Source organism: Oncorhynchus tshawytscha, linkage group LG13, assembly GCF_018296145.1.
Source record: "Oncorhynchus tshawytscha isolate Ot180627B linkage group LG13, Otsh_v2.0, whole genome shotgun sequence".
Taxonomy (NCBI): Eukaryota; Metazoa; Chordata; class Actinopteri; order Salmoniformes; family Salmonidae; genus Oncorhynchus; species Oncorhynchus tshawytscha.
The window spans coordinates 27,763,209-27,788,535 of NC_056441.1; the positions used below are offsets into that span (position 1 = coordinate 27,763,209).

The 25,327-nt window shown below is 47.2% G+C and overlaps 2 protein-coding genes across 2 annotated transcripts in view; both read right to left on the reverse strand.

Annotated features, from left to right (window-relative positions):
- Window positions 1–107: 107 nt before the first annotated feature.
- On the reverse strand, window positions 108–14,516 carry LOC112265998. The gene is made up of 17 exons (XM_024443505.2): window positions 14,316–14,516; window positions 13,263–13,373; window positions 12,857–13,018; window positions 11,820–11,909; window positions 11,488–11,627; window positions 11,084–11,207; window positions 10,735–10,845; window positions 10,385–10,514; window positions 10,185–10,246; window positions 9,978–10,050; window positions 5,424–5,535; window positions 5,166–5,202; window positions 3,457–4,971; window positions 1,397–3,320; window positions 1,061–1,246; window positions 754–925; window positions 108–624 (listed from the first exon to the last, which is right to left on the reverse strand). Exons 6-17 carry the CDS (start codon window positions 11,141–11,143, stop codon window positions 366–368), a joined length of 4,641 nt encoding a protein of 1,546 aa, XP_024299273.2. The 5' UTR covers window positions 11,144–11,207; window positions 11,488–11,627; window positions 11,820–11,909; window positions 12,857–13,018; window positions 13,263–13,373; window positions 14,316–14,516; the 3' UTR covers window positions 108–365.
- Window positions 14,517–19,308: 4,792 nt separating this feature from the next.
- Window positions 19,309–25,327, reverse strand: part of LOC112265999 (AT-rich interactive domain-containing protein 1A-like) — a 162,339-nt gene continuing 156,320 nt past the window's right edge. Inside the window, exons 19-21 of the mRNA XM_042294900.1 lie at window positions 24,432–25,269; window positions 22,841–22,971; window positions 19,309–22,582 (exon numbers count right to left, since the gene is read on the reverse strand). Coding sequence (XP_042150834.1) covers window positions 20,726–22,582; window positions 22,841–22,971; window positions 24,432–25,269 — 2,826 coding nt within the window. The 3' untranslated portion in view covers window positions 19,309–20,725. The remainder of the gene's footprint in view (window positions 22,583–22,840; window positions 22,972–24,431; window positions 25,270–25,327) is intronic.

Here is a 25,327-nt window from a genome sequence, read left to right on the forward strand (position 1 = left end):
TCACTCGCCTTTACTAATTGAGGACATGTATTTCCATTGTTAGAGCGGTCACTGGGCTATCTTGTCAATATAATAGATAACCTTTGGTTATGATTGCTATGAAATGTTTACAGCGTTTATGATTTGCTGGCAAGGAATGAAGTCAATATTTTCGCTTACATCCTTTTCTTTTTATGGTCTATGCTTACACAACGGACACATGAGGAAACCTTTAGTGGGTTACTTACCAGTATGTGAAAATCAAAATCAGGTAGTCTACTTTGAATGATCATATTAAAACCTTGAACAAGTGACCAAATAATGTCATCGCAAAATTATTTTTTATTAAGCCTAGATATTTAGAAAACGATGTTTCTGTAGTTCCATTAGTTGAATGTTGTTCCTCTGGGGCTGGTGTGGTTGCTGGATGACATGAAGTCTGGAGAATCACCCTGGAGGAGCTGACACACCAAATTCTCAGTGATCTCCGAGGCTACTAGGGATGTGTTTGAACTGGCTGCAGAGGTGCTTGGCGGCTCGCTGAAGAGATTGTTGTTGCTTTTGGCTGGACACGCCAGCTGACCTACCACCCCACTGCTTCTACTAGTGGTCCGGGAAATGCCCAAGTCCATGGAGCTGACCACCCTTTTTTTAGAGAATAAGGGAATCAAAATATAGAACTTTATTAGTCCATCCTGCAAAGGATATTCAAAAATGTATCTGAAACCATCAGCCCTTCAGTTGTCATTTCAGTTTCGACGTTTTTCTTCTTACCTCTTGGCAGCCTGAAGAGTACGGAGAGGTCGGATTCTCCTCCTGCTGTCCTCTTGGACAGGCTTATTATCCGTCTGGCTGTTAGTGTGGGTGGGGCGAGGAGGGGGCGTTGGCACCAGTGTGCTGGTATTCCTACCCAACTTCACGGCAGAAGCTCTGCTTTCCTTTGTATCTGTGGAAAGAAAAATACATCAGGATTTTATGAAATAATATACAGTAGCCTATGGCATCTTTTGCACCAAATTCAATCTAATATGAGGTGTTATGAATATCATACAGGAGCGATAAAGGTATTCAGGACTCCTACCTGAGACTGCGTCAACTGGAACCTGAAAAGCTCTATCCAAAGACAAGGAGCTAATGATGGATTTGCTCATCAATGCACACAGCATACTAATTAGCTCCTCCCGTTTCAGTTGGCTCCGTGGCGAGAGCTCGGAGGGAGGCTCAGTAGTGAATCTCCTCTGAACACTCTGTGGCCTACGTAGGTTCTCTGTAAGAGAAGAGATAATTATTTTATTTACAATTAGGAAACATTACATAGTATTAATAGCAAAGAAGGCTGAATTATTTGTTTATTTATGCATTTTATAATAAAAATAACAAGAATTAAAAAACAGAGAAATTCCTCTGTCGATCTTACCAGGATCATTTCCTTGCTGGGGACTGGTAGAAGTAGACATTCCTTCTCCTAGTTCTGGGATGGACACCCGCTCACCCGTCAGCTTATGCACAAACTTTTCCACAGTGGTTTGTAGGAGGTTCACGGAGGACCTGGACATTCTAGCCTTGATCTTGATAGGCCGCTTCTGGTTAACATCACTGATTCTGATTGGACCACAGTTTGTGACCGTTGCCCCAGAGACATGAGTAAGATGAGGAGGATGGCCCCCCTCAGTCACACGTTTAAACATGGTGTCAGAGATAGTCGTGGACATGCAGTCAACTGCCAAGGCACTGCATGCCTCATCGCCTGTTCCGTGACTCTTAAGTGTCTGCAGAATCTCCATGAAAGCACATTCTACCTCGAGGCAGCTCTCCGCCATCTTCTGCGCTAAGTGCTCTGTGGGCTTGTGAAATGATCCCCCTTTGGTGACAAAACTCCTCAGCTTGGTCACAACGATCTCCAGAACCTCCCTGTAGACATTGTGAATTTTTGACCCACACGAGGTGGCCTGCTGGCTGAGCTCTGGTTGGCTGACGGTCATGGCTCTGACAAAGTCCCGAAGGCTAGTCATCGAGCAGGTGGTCTTGCTGCTACCTGAGGCCTCTTTGAGCTTCTCAACCACATTGGAGCTGATGTCCATGGCTACAGCCGAAGCCGCAGCTCGGCTCCCCAGGTTGGTCATTGAGACGCTCTTAGCCCGGGTGCTTGACGACAACCATCTCTTCTTAGGCACAAAGCAAGACTCGGACCTCAGCAGATTGATGGACAGATGTCCGATGATATCGCTGATGGGTTCAACTGTAGCCTCCTGCAACTTCGTCTTGAAGCGGTCGTCAGTATGTAGGGCATATGTTTGGGTAGGTGCCACCTGTAGATCTCCAGTAGTGGCCATCTTGTGGTCGAGCTTCTCAAGCAGGACCTGGATGACATCACAGAGCAGCAAGCTTTCTTTGGCCTGTCTGCTGTGGTCGTTAGCCTGACCCAGCCACCCATGGCGTCTATGGATGGTCTGCAGCACCCACCTGACTACTCTCAGGGCCTTCGGATCAACTGACTTCAGTGATTTCCGATCAGCCCTCTTGGGGATGTAAAGCACAGAGATCTCAGAGTTGTCCTGAGGAGAGTATTGTGACAGAAGAGCTGAGCGTGATCGCCTTCTTGGGGACAGTGGTTTCTGGCCACCCACGGACTCGTAAAGGTCATCGTCATGGTGCATCTTCTGCATGATAATGTTGATAATGCTGTTGGCATAGGGCATTAGCTCCCTGTCTGACAGATCCTCTTCACTGAGCAGCAGTGGGTTTTGAGGCCTCGGGGTGCTGGCCTGGCCTCCTAGGAGCTTACTAGGTGGGTCAGATGGGGGTTGGACATTGATCTCCTGATTGTGGCCGCTAGACAGGCAGCACAGAGACTCACTGCTGGGGCTAGACCCTGGAGTGGCAGAAGAACTGCTTGGCCTGTCCTCAGGGATGGAGGAACTGCTTGGTCTGCCCTCAGGGATGGAGGAACTGCTTGGTCTGCCCTCAGGGATGGAGGAACTGCTTGGTCTGCCCTCAGGGATGGAGGAACTGCTTGGTCTGCCCTCAGGGATGGAGGAACTGCTTGGTCTGGCCTCAGGGATGGAGGAACTGCTTGGCCTGACCTCAGGGATGGAGGAACTGCTTGGTCTGGCCTCAGGGATGGAGGAACTGCTTGGCATGGCCTCAGGGATGGAGGAACTGCTTGGCCTGGCCTCAGGGATGGAGGAACTGCTTGTTCTGTCCACTGGAGTAGAGGTAAGACCTGGTCTAGATTCTGGGCTTGAGGCAATACACACCGTGGAGTCTGAGCTTGAGGTCATACTTGGCCTGTACTCTGAGAAGATGAACTTGTGGCCCTCCCCAGTCAGAACATCGATCACCTTGAATTGAATACACTTTATTTGATACACATGCATGCATCAGAACACATAAACCGAGCACTGATGGAACAAGTACAGTACATGTCGTCAATAGAATCAACTATGCATAAAAACAAGGGACTGTACAATACATTACCTTGTCTAGGATCTCATCAACCTGGTCCGAGGACAGGGCAGCGCTCTTCAACATGCTGGTCATGGGGAACATCGAAGGACCACCTTCATCATTGTCTGATGATGACTGAAATAGCTCAGGGCTTACGTGGCTGTGTTCACTTTTCTCAGCATGTGCATTCTCAACAGAATCCTTTGCATCCATAGTTTCATTCTTTGCACCAATATTCTCATCCCTGAGTTCTACCTTGCATTCTATTTTCTCATCTCTGACTTCTATCTTGGCCTCTCCAGCTGTTAGAATAAGCTCATAGCACCTGTTGTTATTCTCCAATATGGTATTGTCTTGTTCATCTGCGTTCATCTCAGCATTGGCTTCTTCTTCCGTTTTAGTGTCAATGTCCAACCTTTTAGTCAGCTCGACCTCTCTCTCAAAACTAGTCTTTACCTTTGCCTCTTGGGTGTCCCTCTTGTTAATCTCAACTACTTCCTTAATTTTGGTCTTTTCCATTACATCTGCAATAGTCTCCACTTCCTGAACTTCATTCTTGGCAGTTGTACCTGCAATAATTGGCACCTCTGTAAATTCAGTCCTTGCCATCACATCTGCAAGAGTATCCTCTTCCTTAGCCTCCACCTTTTCCATCGTAGTGGCCACCTCCTTACTTGCAGTCTTGGGTATCGCATCAGCAATAATCTCAACTTTCTTTATCTCCAGTTTAGCCATTGTATCTTCAATAGTCAGAAGTTCAGTCTTGGCCGTTGTGTCTGCAACAGTCTCCACCTTCTTACCATTGCTCCCCACTCCCCTGACTCTCCTCTCACCACTACTCTCTCTTGATGCAGCCTCAGTACTCTTGGAGACACTCTCAGCCTTTTCCTCAGGACTCATGTTTCTCACCCTTCTTCCGTGCCTGTTGTTCCTCTCGGCCTCTAGTTTATCTACGGCTCCCCTTATCACCTCCTGAATAACGGCCTCGACCTTCACCAGCAGGTCGGTTCCTAAAGACCCCAGACTGGATCCAGAAGATTCCAAATGGGTTCCAGCAGATTCAAAATGGGTTCCTGAAGACCTCAAGCATGGAGGACTTGTCTCCAAAGGCGAGGATTGGTTTTCAGAAGGGCTTGGGCTACTGGAGGCAGCCAGGTCCACTGAGAGAGATGCCTCTCCCTTAGTTTCTCTCTCAGACTCTCGATCAGCCTCTTCAGGAAAGCTCACGGTCAATGTCCTCTGTCTGATGACACCGGTGGTAGGTTTGAACGGCATGATGGGAGGTGTAGACGTAGGGCTGGACAGCCCTATCTGAGGGGAGGAGGACTGCAGGCTAGTGCTGAAGGAGGATGTCCGGTAGTAGTCCGAGGAGGAGGGGCTGCTGTAGGTGGGTACGTCGCTGTTGGGTATGTCACTGGAGCTGACGGAGCCTGTTAGGCGCTCGTACTCGAAGGCCATGATGGCTGGGATGAGGATCCCGTTGACCTCCTCCACTACGGTCACCACCACACTGTGTATGATGGTGTGTAGGTCCTCAGTGGTGATCTATGTGGAGAGCATGGCATGAACAATCAATACACAAGACCCATTCAGACTGGGCCCGTGCCACATTCAGACTGTATTTCCAGTAGACGTGATTGACAGTTATATTTGATATTGATACCTAGATGTTCTCGTTTACTTGACTTAACAAGTGACTAATAATGCATGTGGCAGAATTAATATAAATCAAAACTCACAGTTCCTTTAAAATGCTCCATCAGTAGCCTCTGTTCTCTGTGGTGGGAAACATACACATTCACTGCAGCAACACTATACACAGCCTTTCCATTTATAGTGAACAAAAGAAATTGAAAAAAAAATGGACTGAACCACAGCTTTTACAGATAAAACTCACTGGACCATATATGTCAATTAATCAATTGCGGAATATCTATACAGCACATTCCATACATTTAAAAGCAAATATTTACAAATGTTTGAAAGTGCAGACTTACATTTCAGACAGTTGCTGGGTGATGGACTGAAGGGAGCCAGCTTGTCCAATCAGACTGCTACAGGTCACCAAGGTGGAGGAGACAGAGTCAACCAGCCCTGGGCCCTCAGCAACTACAAGACATGAACAAAACACTCTTTATACCATACACATAAAGTATAGAATGAGTAAGTTAAAAGTCACCTAAGAAATGATGATGGGTTTTCACTCTATATTGAAGATAGTTAAAATTCTGTTATAGAGGCCTCCCGGGTGGCGTAGTGGTTAAGGGCGCTGTACCAGCTGTGCCACCAGAGACTCTGGGTTCGCGCCCAGGCTCTGTCGTAACCGGCTGCGACCGGGAGGTCCGTGGGGCGACGCACAATTGGCATAGCGTCGTCCGGGTTAGGGAGGGTTTGGCGGGTAGGGATATCCTTGTCTCATCGCGCACCAGCGACTCCTGTGGCGGTGTGCGCGTTAACCAAGGTTGCCAGGTGCACAGTGTTTCCTCGGACACATTGGTGCGGCTGGCTTCCGGGTTGGATGCGCGCTGTGTTAAGAAGCAGTGCGGCTTGGTTGGGTTGTGTATCGGAGGACGCATGACTTTCAACCTTCGTCTCTCCCGAGCCCGTATGGGAGTTGTAGCGATGAGACAAGATAGTAGCTACAATACTACTAAACAATTGGATACCACGAAATTGGGGGGAAAAAAGAAATTAATAATAATAATAATAATTCTGTTATAGATAAACTGTCATGTTATAAACAAATGGCCCCCAAGTTGTATCATTGGAATGTGATACAAAACGGGACAATGGTGTGCTTTAGGACCATGTGGCGCAGTGGTTAAGGGCGCTGTACCAGCTGTGCCACCAGAGACTCTGGGTTCGCGTCCAGGCTCTGAGCGGTCAGGCAGGCTGTTTGGAGAGTTTATCCAACCGGATACAGAAAAACCAAAGTTGCACCCCTGAATCTCAGTGTGGCGTTTCATAGTAATGCTGACAACTGCAGGAAAACAGTGCCTGACAGACGGGACCGAAGACACGGTAACTTCCGGCGCCGACAGAGATGGCCGCCTCGCTTCGCGTTCCTAGGAAACTATGCAGTTTTTTGTTTTTTTACGTGTTATTTCTTACACTAGTACCCCAGGTCATCTTAGGTTTCATTACATACAGCCGAGAAGAACTACTGAATATAAGATCAGCGTCAACTCACCATCAGTACGACCAAGAATATGTTTTTCGCGATGCGGATCCTGTGTTCTGCCTTACAACCAGGACAACGGAGTGGATTACATGCAGCGACCCAAAAACGACTCAGAAAAAGAGGGAAACGAAGCGGTCTTCTGGTCAGACTCCGGAGACGGGCACACCGTGCACCACTCCCTAGCATTCTTCTTGCCAATGTCCAGTCTCTTGACAACAAGGTTGATGAAATCCGAGCAAGGGTAGCATTCCAGAGGGACATCAGAGACTGTAACGTTCTCTGCTTCACGGAAATATGGCTAACTGGAGAGACGCTATCCGAAGCGGTGCAGCCAGCGGGTTTCTCCACGCATCGCGCCGACAGAAACAAACATCTTTCTGGTAAGAAGAGGGGCGGGGGCGTATGCCTCATGGCCAACGTGACATGGTGTGATGAAAGAAACATACAGGAACTCAAATCCTTCTGTTCACCTGATTTAGAATTCCTCACAATCAAATATAGACCGCATTATCTACCAAGAGAATTCTCTTCGATTATAATCACAGCCGTATATATCCCCCCCAAGCAGACACATCGATGGCTCTGAACGAACTTTATTTAACTCTCTGCAAACTGGAAACGATTTATCCGGAGGCTGCATTCATTGTAGCTGGGGATTTTAACAAGGCTAATCTGAAAACAAGACTCCCTAAATTTTATCAGCATATCGATTGCGCAACCAGGGGTGCAAAGACCCTGGATCATTGTTACTCTAACTTCCGCGACGCATATAAGGCCCTGCCCCGCCCCCTTTCGGAAAAGCTGACCACGACTCCATTTTGTTGATCCCTGCCTACAGACAGAAACTAAAACAAGAAGCTCCCACGCTGAGGTCTGTCCAACGCTGGTCTGACCAAGCTGACTCCACACTCCAAGACTGCTTCCATCACGTGGACTGGGAGATGTTTCGTATTGCGTCAGACAACAACATTGACGAATACGCTGATTCGGTGTGCGAGTTCATTAGAACGTGCGTTGAAGATGTCGTTCCCATAGCAACGATTAAAACATTCCCTAACCAGAAACCGTGGATTGATGGCAGCATTCGTGTGAAACTGAAGGCGCGAACCACTGCTTTTAATCAGGGCAAGGTGTCTGGTAACATGACTGAATACAAACAGTGCAGCTATTCCCTCCGCAAGGCTATCAAACAAGCTAAGCGCCAGTACAGAGACAAAGTAGAATCTCAATTCAACGGCTCAGACACAAGAGGCATGTGGCAGGGTCTACAGTCAATCACGGACTACAGGAAGAAACCCAGCCCAGTCACGGACCAGGATGTCTTGCTCCCAGGCAGACTAAATAACTTTTTGCCCGCTTTGAGGACAATACAGTGCCACTGACACGGCCTGCAACGAAAACATGCGGTCTCTCCTTCACTGCAGCCGAAGTGAGTAAGACATTTAAACGTGTTAACCCTCGCAAGGCTGCAGGCCCAGACGGCATCCCCAGCCGCGCCCTCAGAGCATGCGCAGACCAGCTGGCCGGTGTGTTTACGGACATATTCAATCAATCCCTATACCAGTCTGCTGTTCCCACATGCTTCAAGAGGGCCACCATTGTTCCTGTTCCCAAGAAAGCTAAGGTAACTGAGCTAAACGACTACCGCCCCGTAGCACTCACATCCGTCATCATGAAGTGCTTTGAGAGACTAGTCAAGGACCATATCACCTCCACCCTACCTGACACCCTAGACCCACTCCAATTTGCTTACCGCCCAAATAGGTCCACAGACGATGCAATCTCAACCACACTGCACACTGCCCTAACCCATCTGGACAAGAGGAATACCTATGTGAGAATGCTGTTCATCGACTACAGCTCGGCATTCAACACCATAGTACCCTCCAAGCTCGTCATCAAGCTCGAGACCCTGGGTCTCGACCCCGCCCTGTGCAACTGGGTACTGGACTTCCTGACGGGCCGCCCCCAGGTGGTGAGGGTAGGCAACAACATCTCCTCCCCGCTGATCCTCAACACTGGGGCCCCACAAGGGTGCGTTCTGAGCCCTCTCCTGTACTCCCTGTTCACCCACGACTGCGTGGCCACGCACGCCTCCAACTCAATCATCAAGTTTGCGGACGACACAACAGTTGTAGGCTTGATTACCAACAACGACGAGACGGCCTACAGGGAGAAGGTGAGGGCCCTCGGAGTGTGGTGTCAGGAAAATAACCTCACACTCAACGTCAACAAAACTAAGGAGATGATTGTGGACTTCAGGAAACAGCAGAGGGAACACCCCCCCCATCCACATCGATGGAACAGTAGTGGAGAGGGTAGCAAGTTTTAAGTTCCTCGGCATACACATCACAGACAAACTGAATTGGTCCACTCACACAGACAGCATCGTGAGGAAGGCGCAGCAGCGCCTCTTCAACCTCAGGAGGCTGAAGAAATTCGGCTTGTCACCAAAAGCACTCACAAACTTCTACAGATGCACAATCGAGAGCATCCTGGCGGGCTGTATCACCGCCTGGTATGGCAACTGCACCGCCCTCAACCGTAAGGCTCTCCAGAGGGTAGTGAGGTCTGCACAACGCATCACCGGGGCAAACTACCAGCCCTCCAGGACACCTACACCACCCGATGCTACAGGAAGGCCATAAAGATCATCAAGGACATCAACCACCCGAGCCACTGCCTGTTCACCCCGCTGTCATCCAGAAGGCGAGGTCAGTACAGGTGCATCAAAGCTGGGACCGAGAGACTGAAAAACAGCTTCTATCTCAAGGCCATCAGACTGTTAAACAGCCACCACTAACATTGAGTGGCTACTGCCAACACACTGTCAATGTCACTGACTCTTCTCCAGCCACTTTAATAATGGGAATTGATGGGAAATGATGTAAATATATCACTAGCCACTTTAAACAATGCTACCTTATATAATGTTACTTACCCTACATTATTCATCTCATATGCATACGTAGATACTGTACTCTATATCATCGACTGCATCCTTATGTAATACATGTATCACTAGCCACTTTAACTATGCCACTTGGTTTACATACTCATCTCATATGTATATACTGTACTCGATATCATCTACTGTATCTTGCCTATGCTGCTCTGTACCATCACTCATTCATATATCCTCATGTACATATTCTTTATCCCCTTACACTGTGTATAAGACAGTAGTTTTTTGGAATTGTTAGTTAGATTACTTGTTCGTTATTACTGCATTGTCGGAACTAGAAGCACAAGCATTTCGCTACACTCGCATTAACATCTGCTAACCATGTGTATGTGACAAATAAAATTGGATTTGATTTGATTTGATTTAAAAACAGGAAGATGAGAGGAATCCTAGCCTACTACTTACAGAGGTTGTGGGCAGAGATGATGGACTTCTGATTCACTGCTTCGACCATGTTGTGACACAGAGCCGAGAGTTTCTATAAACACAAATACGACGTTTCATAAGTAAGATGTTAACCACATACAAATTACAGCCTATTCACTACGTAGTGCCCTAGTTTGGATCAGAAATAAATCACCTCCACTATAAGTGATGAATTAAGATTCTTACTCTCGTTACGTCACATTTCTGTTCCACTGGAGAAGGTAAGGAGTGATGATCAGAGGGGTCGACTGAGGAGGGATAAAAACAAAGACTAAACATCAAAGCTTCTCTTACTGGCTAAATTCCTTTACAAAGAGCTTATGTATTGCCCCATACTTCAGGACTTGGCTGTCTGTTCAAAGCAAACATCAGTAGGAAAGTCTCACATTGGTTGTTGTCAGGATTGGATACCGATATCAGGATGTTGTCCATGCTCTCTGAGTTGTCTTGTGAATCTGTCTTGGTTGGAGAATCTTTCTTCCCGCCTTTGAGACGTCTTTGTTGTCTCTCCCGTTTCTAGGAGCAAGTGATCAAAACAATACCATTTTAAGTTGCGATCCATGTATTTTGTTTCTGTCGGTGAAGTCATTGATGCTTTTTGCCACAAAACACACGGGCTTCTCCCACTGCATGCTCTTAGACCAGGGCTGTCCTTAACCTGCACGTTCAACTAGTAAGTGTGGTGTGAGTACGACTAAAGAGAGTGGAAACACAATGTTAAAAGCCAAAGCCATACCATTTTCTCTTTTTCCCGTTGGCTTGTGACCCAACGTTGCTCCAGCCTCATCTCTCTCTTCACCTCCTTGCTGACCTCCTGCAGCAACGCACGGCCCTTAGCATTCCACAACTAAGACCAGGGAGAGAGGGTTCTCAGGTCAGTGGCTGAATATGAATGTACCAAAAGTGATTTTTAATTTTCTGTTACAAATTACTACAGTATATGAGAACTTTATTTCACCTGTCCAGTGGAATATAGAGATGTATATTCACTTTTATGTATTGCTTTCATTACTGACACGGATTCCCCCGCAGCCATTCTAGTTGGCCTCATAACAATAGTCCTCATGTTTGATTTGATGTCTTACCAGTTCCGACCTGCAGGTGGGGCTGGAGCAGCAGTCTAGATCTACCATGTTGCCTCCCATAGCAATACTGGGCAGTCTAGCAAGATAACAGTCCTCCTCCAGCCCATACTTGGAAGGGAACCTTCTAAAGGGGTTTTTCACACATCAAAGCACCGGGTAAGTAAGCGTTTTTCTCCATGTGCAGCCACATTCACCATAGCTCCCATAACAAATCAATGAAGACAACTTCCATGGGGCATTTTTTCCTTGCTAAGTTTTTGCTATTATAAGACACACATACAATACTTGTTTTGCACTTAATTTCTTCATCTTAATCATATTATTCTCATCAGGTACTATGCCTGTACAGTAACAGTCCCTTAGTAGCCTGTCAGCCAACCTGTCTGTGCCACCGGTGGTCTCACCTGGCCCTGTTGGACTGCTGTCTCTTCCTAAAGAGGCTCCTTCCCCTGTGCAGTAACCACTCTGTGACATCAGATAGAGTCACGTGTTCAGGGATCTGACCCTGCTGCTGGAGGGTCAGGAACTTACGCACAGACTCTTTCTGGGATTACAGAGAAAAACATTTAAACATGTAACTTGCGCAACAGTTCTTCTAACACCGGGAAGGGAAGGATCATGTCACTGAAACTGCCGTCGATGACGACATGGCTAGAATGTGTCTCTTTCTTTTACTCTCTCTACCTTCTCCCTCTCAAAGCCCTGGTATCTGAAATCTGAACTCGCCCTGACTTACCTGTTCGGTCCTGAATCTCCGACCCCAGTCCAACTCCACATCCGCCAGGTGATCTCTATAGCGGTTCAACTCTTTGACTGAACAGATAATCTGAAGAATGGGAAATAAGGTGTCGAGACCATAGAATTAGACTACATACAGTACCAGTCAAAAGTTTGGACACTCCTACTCATTCCCGGTTTTATTTTAATTTTATTTTTTTACACATTGTAGAATACTAGTGAAGACATCAAAACTATGAAATAACACATATAGAATCATGTAGTAACCAAACATGTGTATTTGAGATTCTTCAAAGTAGCCTTGATGACAGCTTTGCACACTCTTGGCATTCTCTCAACCAGCTTCATGATGTAGTCACCTGAAATTGCAGCACAAATAAATGGTTCACAGAGTTCAAACCACAGACACATCTCAACATCAACTGTTCAGAGGAGTCTGTGTGAATCAGACCTTCATGGTCGAATTACTGCAAAGAAACCACTACAAAAGGACACCAACATGAAGAAGAGACTTGCTTGGGCCAAGAAACACGAGCAATGGACATTAGACCAGTAGAATTCAAAGCACACTTAACCAGCATGGCTACCACAGCATTCTGCAGCAATACCCCGTCTCATCTGGTTTGAATTCTAAGAGTGTGCAAAGCTGTCAACAAGGCAAAGGGTGGCCACTTCGAAAAATAAAAAATATATTTTGGATTTGTTTAACACTTATTTGGTTACTACATGATTTCATATGTGTTATTTCATAGTGTTGATGTCTTCACTATTATTCTACAATGTAGAAAAGTAGTACAAATAAAGAAAAACCCTTGAATGAGTAGGTGTGTCCAAACTTTTGACAGGTAGAGACATGGATGGGTCTAAGGGTAAGGACTTCTATTTAGTATGACTTTATTTTTCCTGAGGGCTGGTATATTGTGGTGTCAGTACTATCCAAGTGCGACAAAACTCTTCCAATCACACCAAACATTATGATACAGTTCGTAAAAGGGATCAACAGGGCTCATTGTGAAAGGCTGAAAGCTCACTGACTTTCTCATCCTTGGTGATGAAGCCCAGGTTAAGGAGGCGTTGGTGGATGTCTTTGCGGTGCAGGTACTTCCTGAGGTTGGGGTCATGGAGACTGCTGTACCCAGAGCTCAACAGGTAGCCGTTGGGGTCCGTCAGGTCAAAGTCACTCTTCGGCTGGAACAACTGAAATGATGACATGACGAGTGATGCGTTTCTCTGATCTTTCTCCCAGTCAAGTGGAATTGGAGCGATCTCATCAATAATAGTAGGCTATTTCATGAGTCTAGGCATTGGTTGGAAAACATGCAGATACACAGGAAATGATGGCTTGAACACTTTACGATTTTCAAGCTTATTTTAACAATAGATATAGTGCTGCTTACCCTGGTGCTTAGTGATGCTAACAGTAGCGCTTAGTGCTGCTTACCCTCTCACAGAGCCGGGTTGTGTGGTAGACATTGGGCACCCCAGAAACAACAGGGATCTTTCCTCGGATGGGCAGGTCCAAAGGGTGAGGGTTGGTCTGCTTACCAGCACCCTGCAGTGGATACCAAACCACTCAATCAATAATGTAGCATATAGGATAAGAAGGCAGCTGACCATAAAGACACTGTTTTTCTTTACTGGGGTTTCATTTGTACAGTAGTACATCCAAAGTTAAACTACTTTTATTGATGAAACTAAACACACTGTACAAATGAAACTAAAGACACTGTACAAATGCCATGGTCTCATCTGACCTAATTAGAAATCAGACAGTGACAAAAAAAGCAGTTGAATATTGAAGAAATAACTATAGCAGCTGAAATATAACTGTCTTTATAGAAAATAGCCTACATACCATATGTTCCATACTGATCAAATTCAAATTCTCATTCTGGTGAAGAAAACTGGATAATTTCCAGTGTCATTATTATATGAAATATAAAAATGTTAGGGTATAAAATGAACAGACAGTACAAGAATCAGGGGTTGCAATTCTAGAACCCGCATCATCACCTGGTACGCCATAAACCCCCAACTATGACGTCATAGTAGAACTAACTGGCTGGGCTCGTTGGACACAGCAGCCGACCGTGCAGGCTGTCATATAAACACCTTCCCACGGGCGCCTGCCGATAAAAACGGATCTACAAAGGACCTTGCATCATAAATAACTACTCGTTATTACTTGCACATCTGTCAGTCAGTCACAATTGACCCATGATACAGGTTTTGATCCCTCTTGAACACGGGTTCTGTTGTTGTTGTGTGATCTGAGCGGCACTGCCACCAAATGATCGCTAGAGGGTGTTACATGCTAAACAACTCGCTAGCTATTTCCCTAATGCATAATAATGTACTGGTTTTCACGTTGACAGCAGCGTGTACAATTACTACTCTCGTTAGCCGCGTTCACACTGCCCGTTAACCCAGGGCTAAGCGCTATTTATCCCGGGGCTAAGCGATTGTTCACACTCTAAAGTGGGTTAGCACCAACCTTAGCCCAGGGCTAGCAGGGCCTGCTCCAGTCCTTAATTTGTATCCGGGGGGGCTCTGAGGTACCCGGAACACATTGAGAAAACAAGTGTCAAACACAACGTGGCAGCGCAGTAAAACAGCCAAGTAGCCTGCTGTCTATGGTGGTGAAACGGACAGCACTCTCCATGGTGCTGATTCATTCAAAGCGTATACCTACACTTGAGTATAGCTACGGGGCTTACAAGGCCGAATTTCTTATAGCCTCATTTTCTAGACATCAATGAACAGCAACATTTTTAGATGGCACTGCAGTCAGAACACCCGCCATATGCATATGCACACAGTCAGCTGTGGGGTTTACAAGAATTTCATATCATTTTCATGACATCAATGTAGCAGCAGAACAAATATCAGAATATAACTTCAAATAAAATGAATTACTGTAGTCTACAGCAGAACACACACATGAGAATATATAGTCCTCCCGACTAGGTGAAAATATGAATCACATGTTCAGATTACCTTCACCGTACAGAACAAGTTTGTAAAGGAAAATAATTTTCCTACCTTAGTTTTCAGAACCTCCTACAATGACTCTCCCCACGTCATGTCCATTCAACTCCTGAAAGTCAATGTCTTGCTCAAAGCCATGTGCTGTTGTGAAGGCTGGCTGTAAAGTGTCTATTTTTTTTCATTTCGAGGGTTAACTGTAACCTGGGCGTCCTCTTTAGCCTTGTTTACTGGGCTTGTTGCCACCAAATGCACATTGGTTCTGGCATGTTTGATGTTTATTTTTTACGTCTGAGGCAAAGGATGTTAATTTACTGTACAACCCACCCACTCTTTTGCTAGCTGAATCCCTCCTGTCGTTTCTAGACCCAAACTCCCTTTTGCATGTTGTACAGCCCAATTTATTTATTCTGCATGACAAACTAGGGGTTATACGTTTGCTGGTTCTTGAACTGCAAATTGCACCTGCTCCGAGCTCCCCGTCTCCCTCTCCCGCTGAGTCTGACTCACTAGTAGGTCTACTAGCTAGTGGAGGTGCGGGTGGTGATGCTGAACTGGCGGGATTAGCAGCACTGCTAGCTCAGGCATCACCATCAGGAACAGTTTGCCCCTCACTCCTCTCCTCCGGCACTGACAGTTCGATTGCCTTTTCTTATCCATTTTTTATTTGGCTTTGCCACGATTCAAATTCAGTAGGGAGACAACTAGCCTAGGCTACCTAACGTGATTACTTAGGAACCTCTTCAATAGTTGACCAACACTACCAAGACCCGTGTCAAGATCAGTTACTTACTCCATCGGCCTCTCCATAACCTCTATGTACAAAAAAGAGAGCAGGTCTGGAATCAGTGTGGCGGGATAGGATGATTACACCGATCACCGTGCTTTTACCTGATGGTCTTTCTGGGGGGCGGGAGAAATAACGAGGTGGCAATGCTAATGATTTAACGCTGATCGCTTTTATCAGCATGTTTACAGTGCGAACAGGGAAACAATTCATTTATAATGCAGCGAGAAGTACAGGATGATATTCAGCTCCGTCCTGCTCCCAGAAACATGAGGCCAAAACAGGCTGTGAAACCTCAAGAACACCGCCTGGAATGCTCACTGTCCAATCACAAACGCTGCTGCACTGTCACTTACTTTACACATGCTTGTGCTGCCTGTATTAATGCGTCCCGCTAGTTATTTTGATAAGTAAATGTAACCATTTAATCCTTCCATTTGAGGACAGAAAAACAAAATACTTGCACCCTGCAAAAACATTGGTTGCTGTGCCTAACAAAAATGGTTGCTATGCAGCAAGGCAACGTCTTCTCACTTAGCCAACTGAAGCTACAAACTCTACAGCTGGAAGGGCAGAAAACGCTCAATTTTCGTCTGTTTTCATAGCTTTTTTATTTACAATTAATTGGCTATATCCATGATTTCGCCTGGATCAGAAAAGTTGATGTCTCATTTGTGCACAGCATTCTCTGTAAAGGAGCAAGATCGAATTTCAAAAGTGAACGTTGTCTGCAAGGTCATTTTCCGCTAAAACAGAACTGCCAAAGGTGATGGAATTGCAATCTACTGTAGAGATAGTCTGCAGAGTTCTGTCTACTATCCAGGTCTGTGCCCAAACAGTTCTACTACGAGCTTCTACTTTTAAAATCCACCTTACCAGAAATAAGTGTCTCACTGTTGCCATTTGTTATAGACCCTCCTCAGCCCTCAGCCGTGCCCTGGACACATATGTCTATGACTTGCCCCCCATTTATCTTCGGAGTTTGTATTGTTAGGTGACCTAAACTGGGATATGCTTAACACACAGGCCGAACAACAATCTAAACTAGATGCCCTCAATCTCACCCAAATGATCATGGAACCTACCAGGTACAACCTCACATCCGTAAACACGGGCACCATCATAGATATCATTCTAACCAACTTGCCCTCCAAATACACCTCTGCTGTTTTCAACCAAGATCTCAGCGATCACTGCCTCATTGCCTGCTTCCGTAATGGGTCTGCGGTCAAACGACCACCCCTCATCACAGTCAAACTCTCCCTAAAACACTTCAGCGAGCAGGCCTTTCTATTTGACCTGTCCTGGGTATCCTGGAAGGACATTAACCTCATTCCGCCAGTAGAGGATGCCTGGTTATTATTTAAAGGTGCTTTCCTCACCATCTTAAATAAACATGCCCCATTCAAAAAATGTAGAACCAGGAACAGATATAGCCCCTGGTTCACTCCAGACCTGACTGCCCCTCACAAAAACATCCTGTGGCGTTCTGCATTAGCATCGAATAGCCCCCCTGATATGCAACTTTTCAGGGAAGTTAGGAACAAATATACACAGGCAGTTAGGAAAGCTAAGCCTAGCTTTTTCAAGCAAAAAATTTCATCCTGTAGCACAAACTCAAAAAAGTTCTGGGACACTGTAAAGTCCATGGAGAATAAGAGCACCTCCTCCCAGCTGCCCACTGCACTGAGGCTAGGAAACATCGTCACCACCGATAAATCCACAATGATTGAGAATTTCAATAAGCATTTTTCTATGGCTGGCCATGCTTTCCACCCACAGCAACTCGCCCAAACCTCCCTATTTCTCCACCCATATCCAGATAGCTGATGTTCTTAAAGAACTGCAAAATCTGGACCCCTACAAATCAGCTGGGCTAGACAATCTGAACCCTCTCTTTCTAAAATTATCCGCTGCAATTGTTGCAACCCTTATTACTAGCCTGTTCAACCTCTCTTTCGTATCGTCTGATATCCCCAGATTGGAATGCTGCCGAGGTCATCCACCTCTTCAAAGGGGGTGACACTAGACCCAAACTGTGACAGACCTATATCTATCCTACCCTGCCTTTCTAAAGTCTTCGAAAGCCAAGTTAACAAACAGATTACCGACCATTTCGAATCCCATCGTACCTTCTCCGCTATGCAATCTGGTTTCAGAGCTGGTCATGGGTGCACCTCAGCCACGCTCAAGGTCCTAAACGATATCATAACCGCCATTGATAAAAGACAATACTGTGCAGCCGTCTTCATCGACCTGGCCAAGGCTTTTGACTCTGTCAATCACCACATCCTCATCGGCAGACTCGATAGCCTTGGTTTCTCAAATGACTGCCTCGCCTGGTTCACCAACTACTTCTCAGATAGACTTCAGTGTGTCAAATTGGAGGGCCTGTTGTCCGGACCTCTGGGAGTCTCTATGGGGGTGCCACAGGGTTCAGTTCTCGGGCCGACTCTTCTCTGTATATATCAACGATGTCACTCTTGCTGCTGGTGATTCTCTGATCCACCTCTACGCAGACGACACCTTTCTGTAGACTTCTGGCCTCTCTTTGGACACTGTGTTAACAAACCTCCTGACGAGATTCAATGCCATTACAACTCTCCTTCCGTGGCCTCCAACTGCTCTTAAATGCAAGTAAAACTAAATGCATGCTCTTCAACCGATCACTGCCCGCACCTGCCTGAGCATTCCTGGTCTGCGGTTGTGAGGCCGTTTGGACGTACTGCCAAATTCTCTAAAACAACTTGAGGTGGCTTATGGTAGAATCATGAACATTAAATACTCTGGCAACAGCTCTGGTGGACCTTCCTGCAGTCAGAATGTCAATTGCCCGCTCCATCAAACTTGAGACATCTGTGACAAAACTGCACATTTTAGAACGTCCTTTTATTATCCCAGCACAAACTGCACCTATGTAATTATCATGCTGTTTAATCAGCTTCTTGATATGGGTTATCTTGGCAAAGGAGAAATGCTCACTAACAGGGATGTAAACAAATTTGTGCTTAAGCTTTTTGTGCGTATGGAACATTTCTGGGATCTTTTATTTCAGCTCATGAAACATGGGACCAACACTTTACATGTTGCACTTATACTTTTGTTCCGTGTACAAACCAACATGACACTTGAGGCTCTGTGTGATATGTGGGAACATGTTTATTTCAACATTATAAAGAACTTTTAAACAATGGCAACACTGCCATGTTGCACTAAGCCCTGCTGTTTGAAAAACCATGAGTGTCCACAGCTCCCTCCACGTTCATCTCGCCTTACCACTCAAAAACGAGCCCAATATCTCCGGTGCTGCTTGTGGCAAAATCGACATTTAAGCAACGCATGCTCTATGGTACTCTAACATGAATGACCCAGATTTGAGGTAGCTAAGAAAGCCTTCGAGTTGAAGGCAAATAACACTGACTGTATGTACAGTTGTATGCTCAATATCATAACACTGTCAGCAACCTCCAGGTGAAGATGTCCTATTCATGTCGGAGAAATCAGTTGCATTGGAGAATATATGTGTCAACTTGACTACATCCACAAGACGTAGTGGCAAAACGTTTACCGAAACGAGTGTTTCAGTTCAGCTCGTTCCTACCTGGTTTCAGCCCGTTTGCGTCCGTTTGGTTACTTGTGAATACACCCTTGGTGGTATGACTGCAGCTCCACCAATAACAGACGCCTTCAAAAGCCCATAATAAATAAATCCATCAAACATCTTACGAAGATTTAATGTACATTTATTCTTAACACATGGAACATATAGTATAAAGATTTCATACTGAAGAAATTATATTCTTTAAGCCAAAAGAAAAGGGAAAAAAATGTGAATTTACATCAAGTCTTTAGCTACATTGTCTGAAATACAAATATGCAGAATCCATATCACTGGAAAAACAAAATTCAAAACGGTTTATTTCTTCATCAGGGGTCTTGCTTTGTTGTTTATGTAGGAGTTGAAATGTAACTGTAGCAGACGCGGTTTCAGTCATGTTAGACAACTTGATCTGTGTGTGTCGCAGGGGTGTGTGTGGGGGTGCGGGGGGGCATTGCGAGGGAGTCGCAGCAGCGGAGTCCCTGTAGCGAGAGACAGGTGGGTGGGTCGGGGGTGAGGGGTCAAAAGGTTAGGTAATCCCAAAGGCGAATTTCCACTTGAGTGTAACCTTAATTCGTCTAAGATTAAAAATGGTGAAGCTCAATAGAAGGGTTGGAGAGAAAGGGAGAGAGGTGTAATGTACAACATCATATATACACTGCAGTCGGGACAGCAGAGGAGCAGTCCTAAGAGGTGGCTTCTTTCATAAGGGTCAAGTCATACAATCGAGGGACAGAGAAGAGGTCGGGGTGTTGTAAGGTTCACGCTACTTTGGGGGGAAAGCCTTGTGTCATCTCTCTAAGTTCAACATTTAACTGAAATCATTTTCAAAAAACCGACAGCTTGCTGCCAAGCCAGCGTATCTCAGTGTGAAACAGTATCATTACAGTATGTTTACCGTTGTTTTTAAAGTGTACAGTACAGAAAAAAAGTCCTACAATCTACTGCACAGGCCTCCCCATTGAAGACTTGTCTGTCTGTTCACAGCTGATAACCTGGGTCATGTAGGGCTGAGTATATACAGCAGTATACCAAACCAGTCCAGGAGTCTGGTTCACCGTACATGAACTAGAAACAGGTTTTCCCCCATCCATGCCCGCCTTGCTCACCCCCCTGCCAAACCCAAGGGAGGAGAACCTGGGTATATACCCCAAAACTCACTAGAAACGAGACAGCAATTTTGGTTACAGTTATGTTTTCTTCTATATTTTCATTAAAAAAAGTTGTTTGCCGCAGGGCAGCTCCCACCCTCCCTCCCGACCCGTCCCATCTGATCGGTCTTATCACGTCAGTTTCCGTATTCCAGAATGTTTAACTCCACCGCTACTTACATCCGTCCTTTAGTGAGAACCAGGGGATAGAAAGGGTAGACAGTGGAATCCGAGGTGATTTTGCATAAATTAAAAAAAGGACAGTCAGTTTTGCTCTTAGTTCTCTCTTCCACTCACACTCAACAGACACACACAAAAAGAAAAGGGGGGAGAAAGGGGCGGGGGAACACAAAGAGAAAGCGAAGCTGAAGCCCCCACGGCTGTCATGACTGGCCAATCAGAAAGAGTACGTCACAGATCACATGGGACACCAGAGAGTTCATGAGTGGTGAGACAGAGATGTCCAGTAGGCGGGACTCGTACAAGGTGAACTCTGAGTGGTTCTCCTCCACCTTAGCCATGGCGTGCAGGGCGCGGGCCGCTCGCCGCATCATGTCTACGCTAGTGGGCTCAAAGTGCGCCCCCTGTAGGTGCATCAGGGAACTCTGGCTCTGCTGGTACTGCGTGGCTGCTAGACTGTCCTCCAGGAAGCCCAGGAGGTTACCTACGCTGGCCTTCTGCACGGCGATGGCCCTGGCCGCCATGCTGTCCCCCTGGGCCAGGTTGGCCAGTAAGACCACAGACATCTCCCTGCAGACAGCCACCTTCCTCTCCCCGACCAGACGCACCAGCGTCCCGTACAGCTTCTCCAGCCGGTTGAATGGAGGCGTGGCCAGGATAAGGTCCACGTTGTTGTCCTGGATGCTCAGCTTGCTGAGGGTCTCCAGCACCAGTCTCTGGGGGGATAGGGCCCCGTGGGGCCCCAGCATGGGGAAAGGGTCCAGGGCCTCGGCCGAAGGACAAACAGCCCAATGAAGCAAGCCGTCCAGCAGGGGCAGACAGATGCTCTCTGGGTAGATGGACAAGTCCAACTGGCCGGAGATGTTAGCCAGAGTGACCAGGCAGTTCTCCCTGAGGACCTCCAGACAGTCCCACCACCACTCGTCCCTCTCACAGCTCATCCTCTCGTCCTCGTCCTCCTCCTTCTCGTAGGTGACGGGGGCCTGTTTCCTCTCTGGGTGACGGTGGTGGAGCAGGACCAGACGGCCCAGCAGCAGTAGCAGCCCTGGGTGTTTGGACATCTCCAGGTCGTTGCCGGGGATGAAGGACAGCGAGCGGACGATGTTGGAGACGCAGACACAGCGGCGAGCCAGGGCGTCCTGCCAGTCCGACAGCGTGCTCAGCGCGGTCTCGTCCTTGCTGTGAGGCTCGTCCTCCAGGATGGTGATGTTGCGTCGGCTCTGCTGCGCCTGGTGGAGGGAGTACAGGAACTGTCCCCTGTTCTCCTTCTGCTCCTCGGCTGCTCCTCGCACCGCCTCCTCCGTCACCGAGCCCGGCCGGGCCGACAGGACGTCGTCGATGGTGACCGGGGCGGGCGTGGTTGGGGTGGAGGTCTTGGTGGTCTGCTCTTCCTTGCCAGGCTTAGTAGTCTCCTCTGGGTTCTCTGACACCGTCGGGGGTACGGCGACCTTTCTACTCTCGGTGGCCGATGGCAGCACCTGCTTCCTCTGCTTGAGGAGGTCGGACCGGCTCTCGAAGTGTGTCTGGATATGTTCCGTGGTGTCCCCCCCGCCGATGCTCCAGTGGATCAGTCCGCTGTCAAAGCTCTGCCGCCGGCCTAGCTTACTGGAACGGCCCCCAGGGAAGGGGTCTTTCTTACGCACCATCTTGATGGGCAGCTTGTCGAACTTACTAGCCTGTTTGGGTTTCTCCTGTAGGAGGCTGAGGTTCTGGGGGGGCGAGGAGGTGGAAGAAGACTCCCCTCCTTCCCTCTCCTCCTCCGCTGTCGACTTCTCAGGCGTGGATTTCTCCTCTTCCTCCTCCTTTTTCACCTGGACCTGCTGCGACGAGGTGGTGGTGTCTGCGTTGCTCTTCCTCTCGTCGTCCTCCTCTTCGTCCTCTTCCTCCTCCATGTCCTCCTGCTCGGGCAGCTCTTCGTCAGACCAGTCCTCGTCGGCAGCATACGGGTCGGTGAGCGTCCGCTGGCCAGGGTCTCCCACCTCATACTCCTTCAGGATGCCGAAGATCTGGATGAGGCAGCGTCTGAAATACTCCACAACCAGCTCCAGGAACCCAGGCAGCTGAGAGGAGACAGGATGTAGTTAGACGTCTGTCAAATTAATCACGCATGAATCCTTTAATACAGAGACGTGATCGAGACAAACTAGAAAATCTGAACAGAGGATAATGTCAGACGATACATATTGACATGTTGCAGTTTTGTTACAATGCTTCTTAGAGAAGGTTACTGTGTCATCTGGTAAGACACAGACTTCATAATGTTAATATTTCAAATGTATTATGGGTGTTTCATCAATCTAACGCCTGTGGGAACTCGCCTGGCAGAGGTTGAAGGTAGAAATGCTGTTGTCATCGTAGAGTAAAATATTCATGGTGTCCAAGGCCCACGTGCTCTCTGCTAGTAAGCCTGACTTCAGAGACATCATCACTCTCCAGGCCTCTGGGGTGCCTGAGGGAACAGAAACGACAGCAGTGACTGACACAGGATGATGGTACTACGTCACGACAATCACATACCTTGAAAAGGACACATTTAGGAGCAATGTTCCCTCTGAGCAGCCGCGCAGAAGAAATGCCAGGCCGCTCACAGGCGCAAGAAATTGACATTCACCGAGTTCGCCCCATTAGTTTGCACTATATAGATACTTTTTATCTGTGATGGAATCAACATTATATCCGCCCCTTTTCAATGCAACAAAACAAATCCAACTTCGCAAGATTGAGTCTGTGATTTTGTTGTAGACAGAGCCAGAGTGCAACAAAGTAGAATTTGGGTGGGAAGCCCACGAGGGGTTTTTCAATCACCCGCAACTGAATGTGCTTTTTATATTTCAGATCAGAATATTAGTATAGATCAGCAATGGAGAGTTACTGCTTCCTACAAGAGCACAAAACGTGTCGGACACATTTCAAGCTGGCATTGAAAAGCGATTCAGGTAGAAAGTTTAAGTCTTAATTAATGTGGCAGTGTTTTACTTGAATATGCAAATAAGACAAAAGGCTTAAGGATCTCCAACATTGTTCAATTCTATGTATGGTAAATAATAATTCATTGTATTTTATAAAGTGGTTTCTTGCATCATAAAACACAATACAATGCAATTCTCAGTCATCTATTTGGCCCATGGTGTTACAGACCAAGTAAAAAAATATGAATATCAAGCTCTTCATAATGTAGAAATGTTTAAAAGTCTCATGTGATGTAGGCCTGCATTGAACATCACATATAGGCTACTGTAGTCTATATGATAGAAATTAAAAGCCATGTGAAAATATTATGGGATTTAGTCCATTGGTTTTGTTGGTAGGCCTACATTATGATCAAACAGCCACAACATACTGGCCACTGTCTACAACTGTAAGGCTACAGTCTATTGGCTACTGTCTACAACTGTAAGGCTACAGTCTATTGGCCACTGTCTACAACTGTAAGGCTACAGTCTATTAGCTACTGTCTACAACTGTAAGGCTACAGTCTATTGGCTACTGTCTACAACTGTAAGGCTACAGTCTATTGGCTACTGTCTACAACTGTAAGGCTACAGTCTATTGGCCACTGTCTACAACTGTAAGGCTACAGTCTATTGGCTACTGTCTACAGCTGTAAGGCTACAGTCTATTGGCTACTGTCTACAACTGTAAGGCTACAGTCTATTGGCTACTGTCTACAACTGTAAGGGTGCAGCCTCAGTGTCCACTGTAAACACGCCCTGGAAGTTCCACAAGATCCTCACAACATTCAAGTTTCCTCTCACAATTCCTCAAATTTGCTCAGTGCCCCAGAAATTTGAGGGAACATTGTCTAGGAGTATAATAACTATTATTAAATAATAGTTTGTTTTTTAAGAAACAGTGTGAGTGACTGCTAAACATTGAAAAGTTTTGGGTGAAAACAAATCACTTTCATACCGATGTCTTTCATGGTGAGTCGCCCTCGGGGTTTGAGGATGGGTTGGGAGGCCTCCACTGACCCTGGGGGGAAGGATATGTCCCGCCTGATGAGGGGGGGCTGCACGGGGGCCTGGCCTATGTGGGACGCGGGCACAGGGGGCCCCGCCTTCTGCATCTTGATGCCTGAGTGCATGTATGGAGACTTGGAGGGGGACGTCCGGCTTTCCATGGGGCGGGGCATGGGGGCGGGGCTGGACACCTGGGAAATATGGTTCTGGGAGCTCTGATAGTTGGACTGCAGGGGTCTGGACATGGGGGGCCCCGAGCCCCCCGGCCCGTAGGGGGACTGCCTCTGGCTGGGGTGTCCCGGCCACTGGCTCTCATGGTTCATCCGCTGGTCAGCCCCTGGCATCATCTCCTCAGAGCGGTTCATGCTGTGGTACCCCTGGGGGGGCCCCTGGCCAGGTCCTGGAGGCCCCTGGCGATTCGGGTAGTTGGGGTAACCCATCTCATTGCGTCCCTGCCACATGGGGCCCTGGGGGCCGTCAGGGGCTGCCTGCATAGGGCTGCCCATCATTTGGGGAGGCATGGGGGACTGAGAGTTGGGGCCCCCGCTGGAGGGCCCCCGGTCTCGGCCGAAGGGGAAAGGGAACTGGCCCTGGGGGCCAGGTGGTCGGCGGTCAGAGCCGGGGTAGCCTGCGTTGTACTGATTGTACATGTCTTGTTGGCCCTGGGGGCCGCCGGAGGGCTGGGGCCCTGGCTGCTGACCGCTGAAGGGGACATTGTACATCCCATCCCCCTCATGACGCTTGGCTGGGGGACCGTAGGCCCCGTCCACTGGAGGACGCTTGTAGTTCTGAAGACACACAGACACATGGTTAGCATCTCAATATCAAACCAGTGGATGATATATC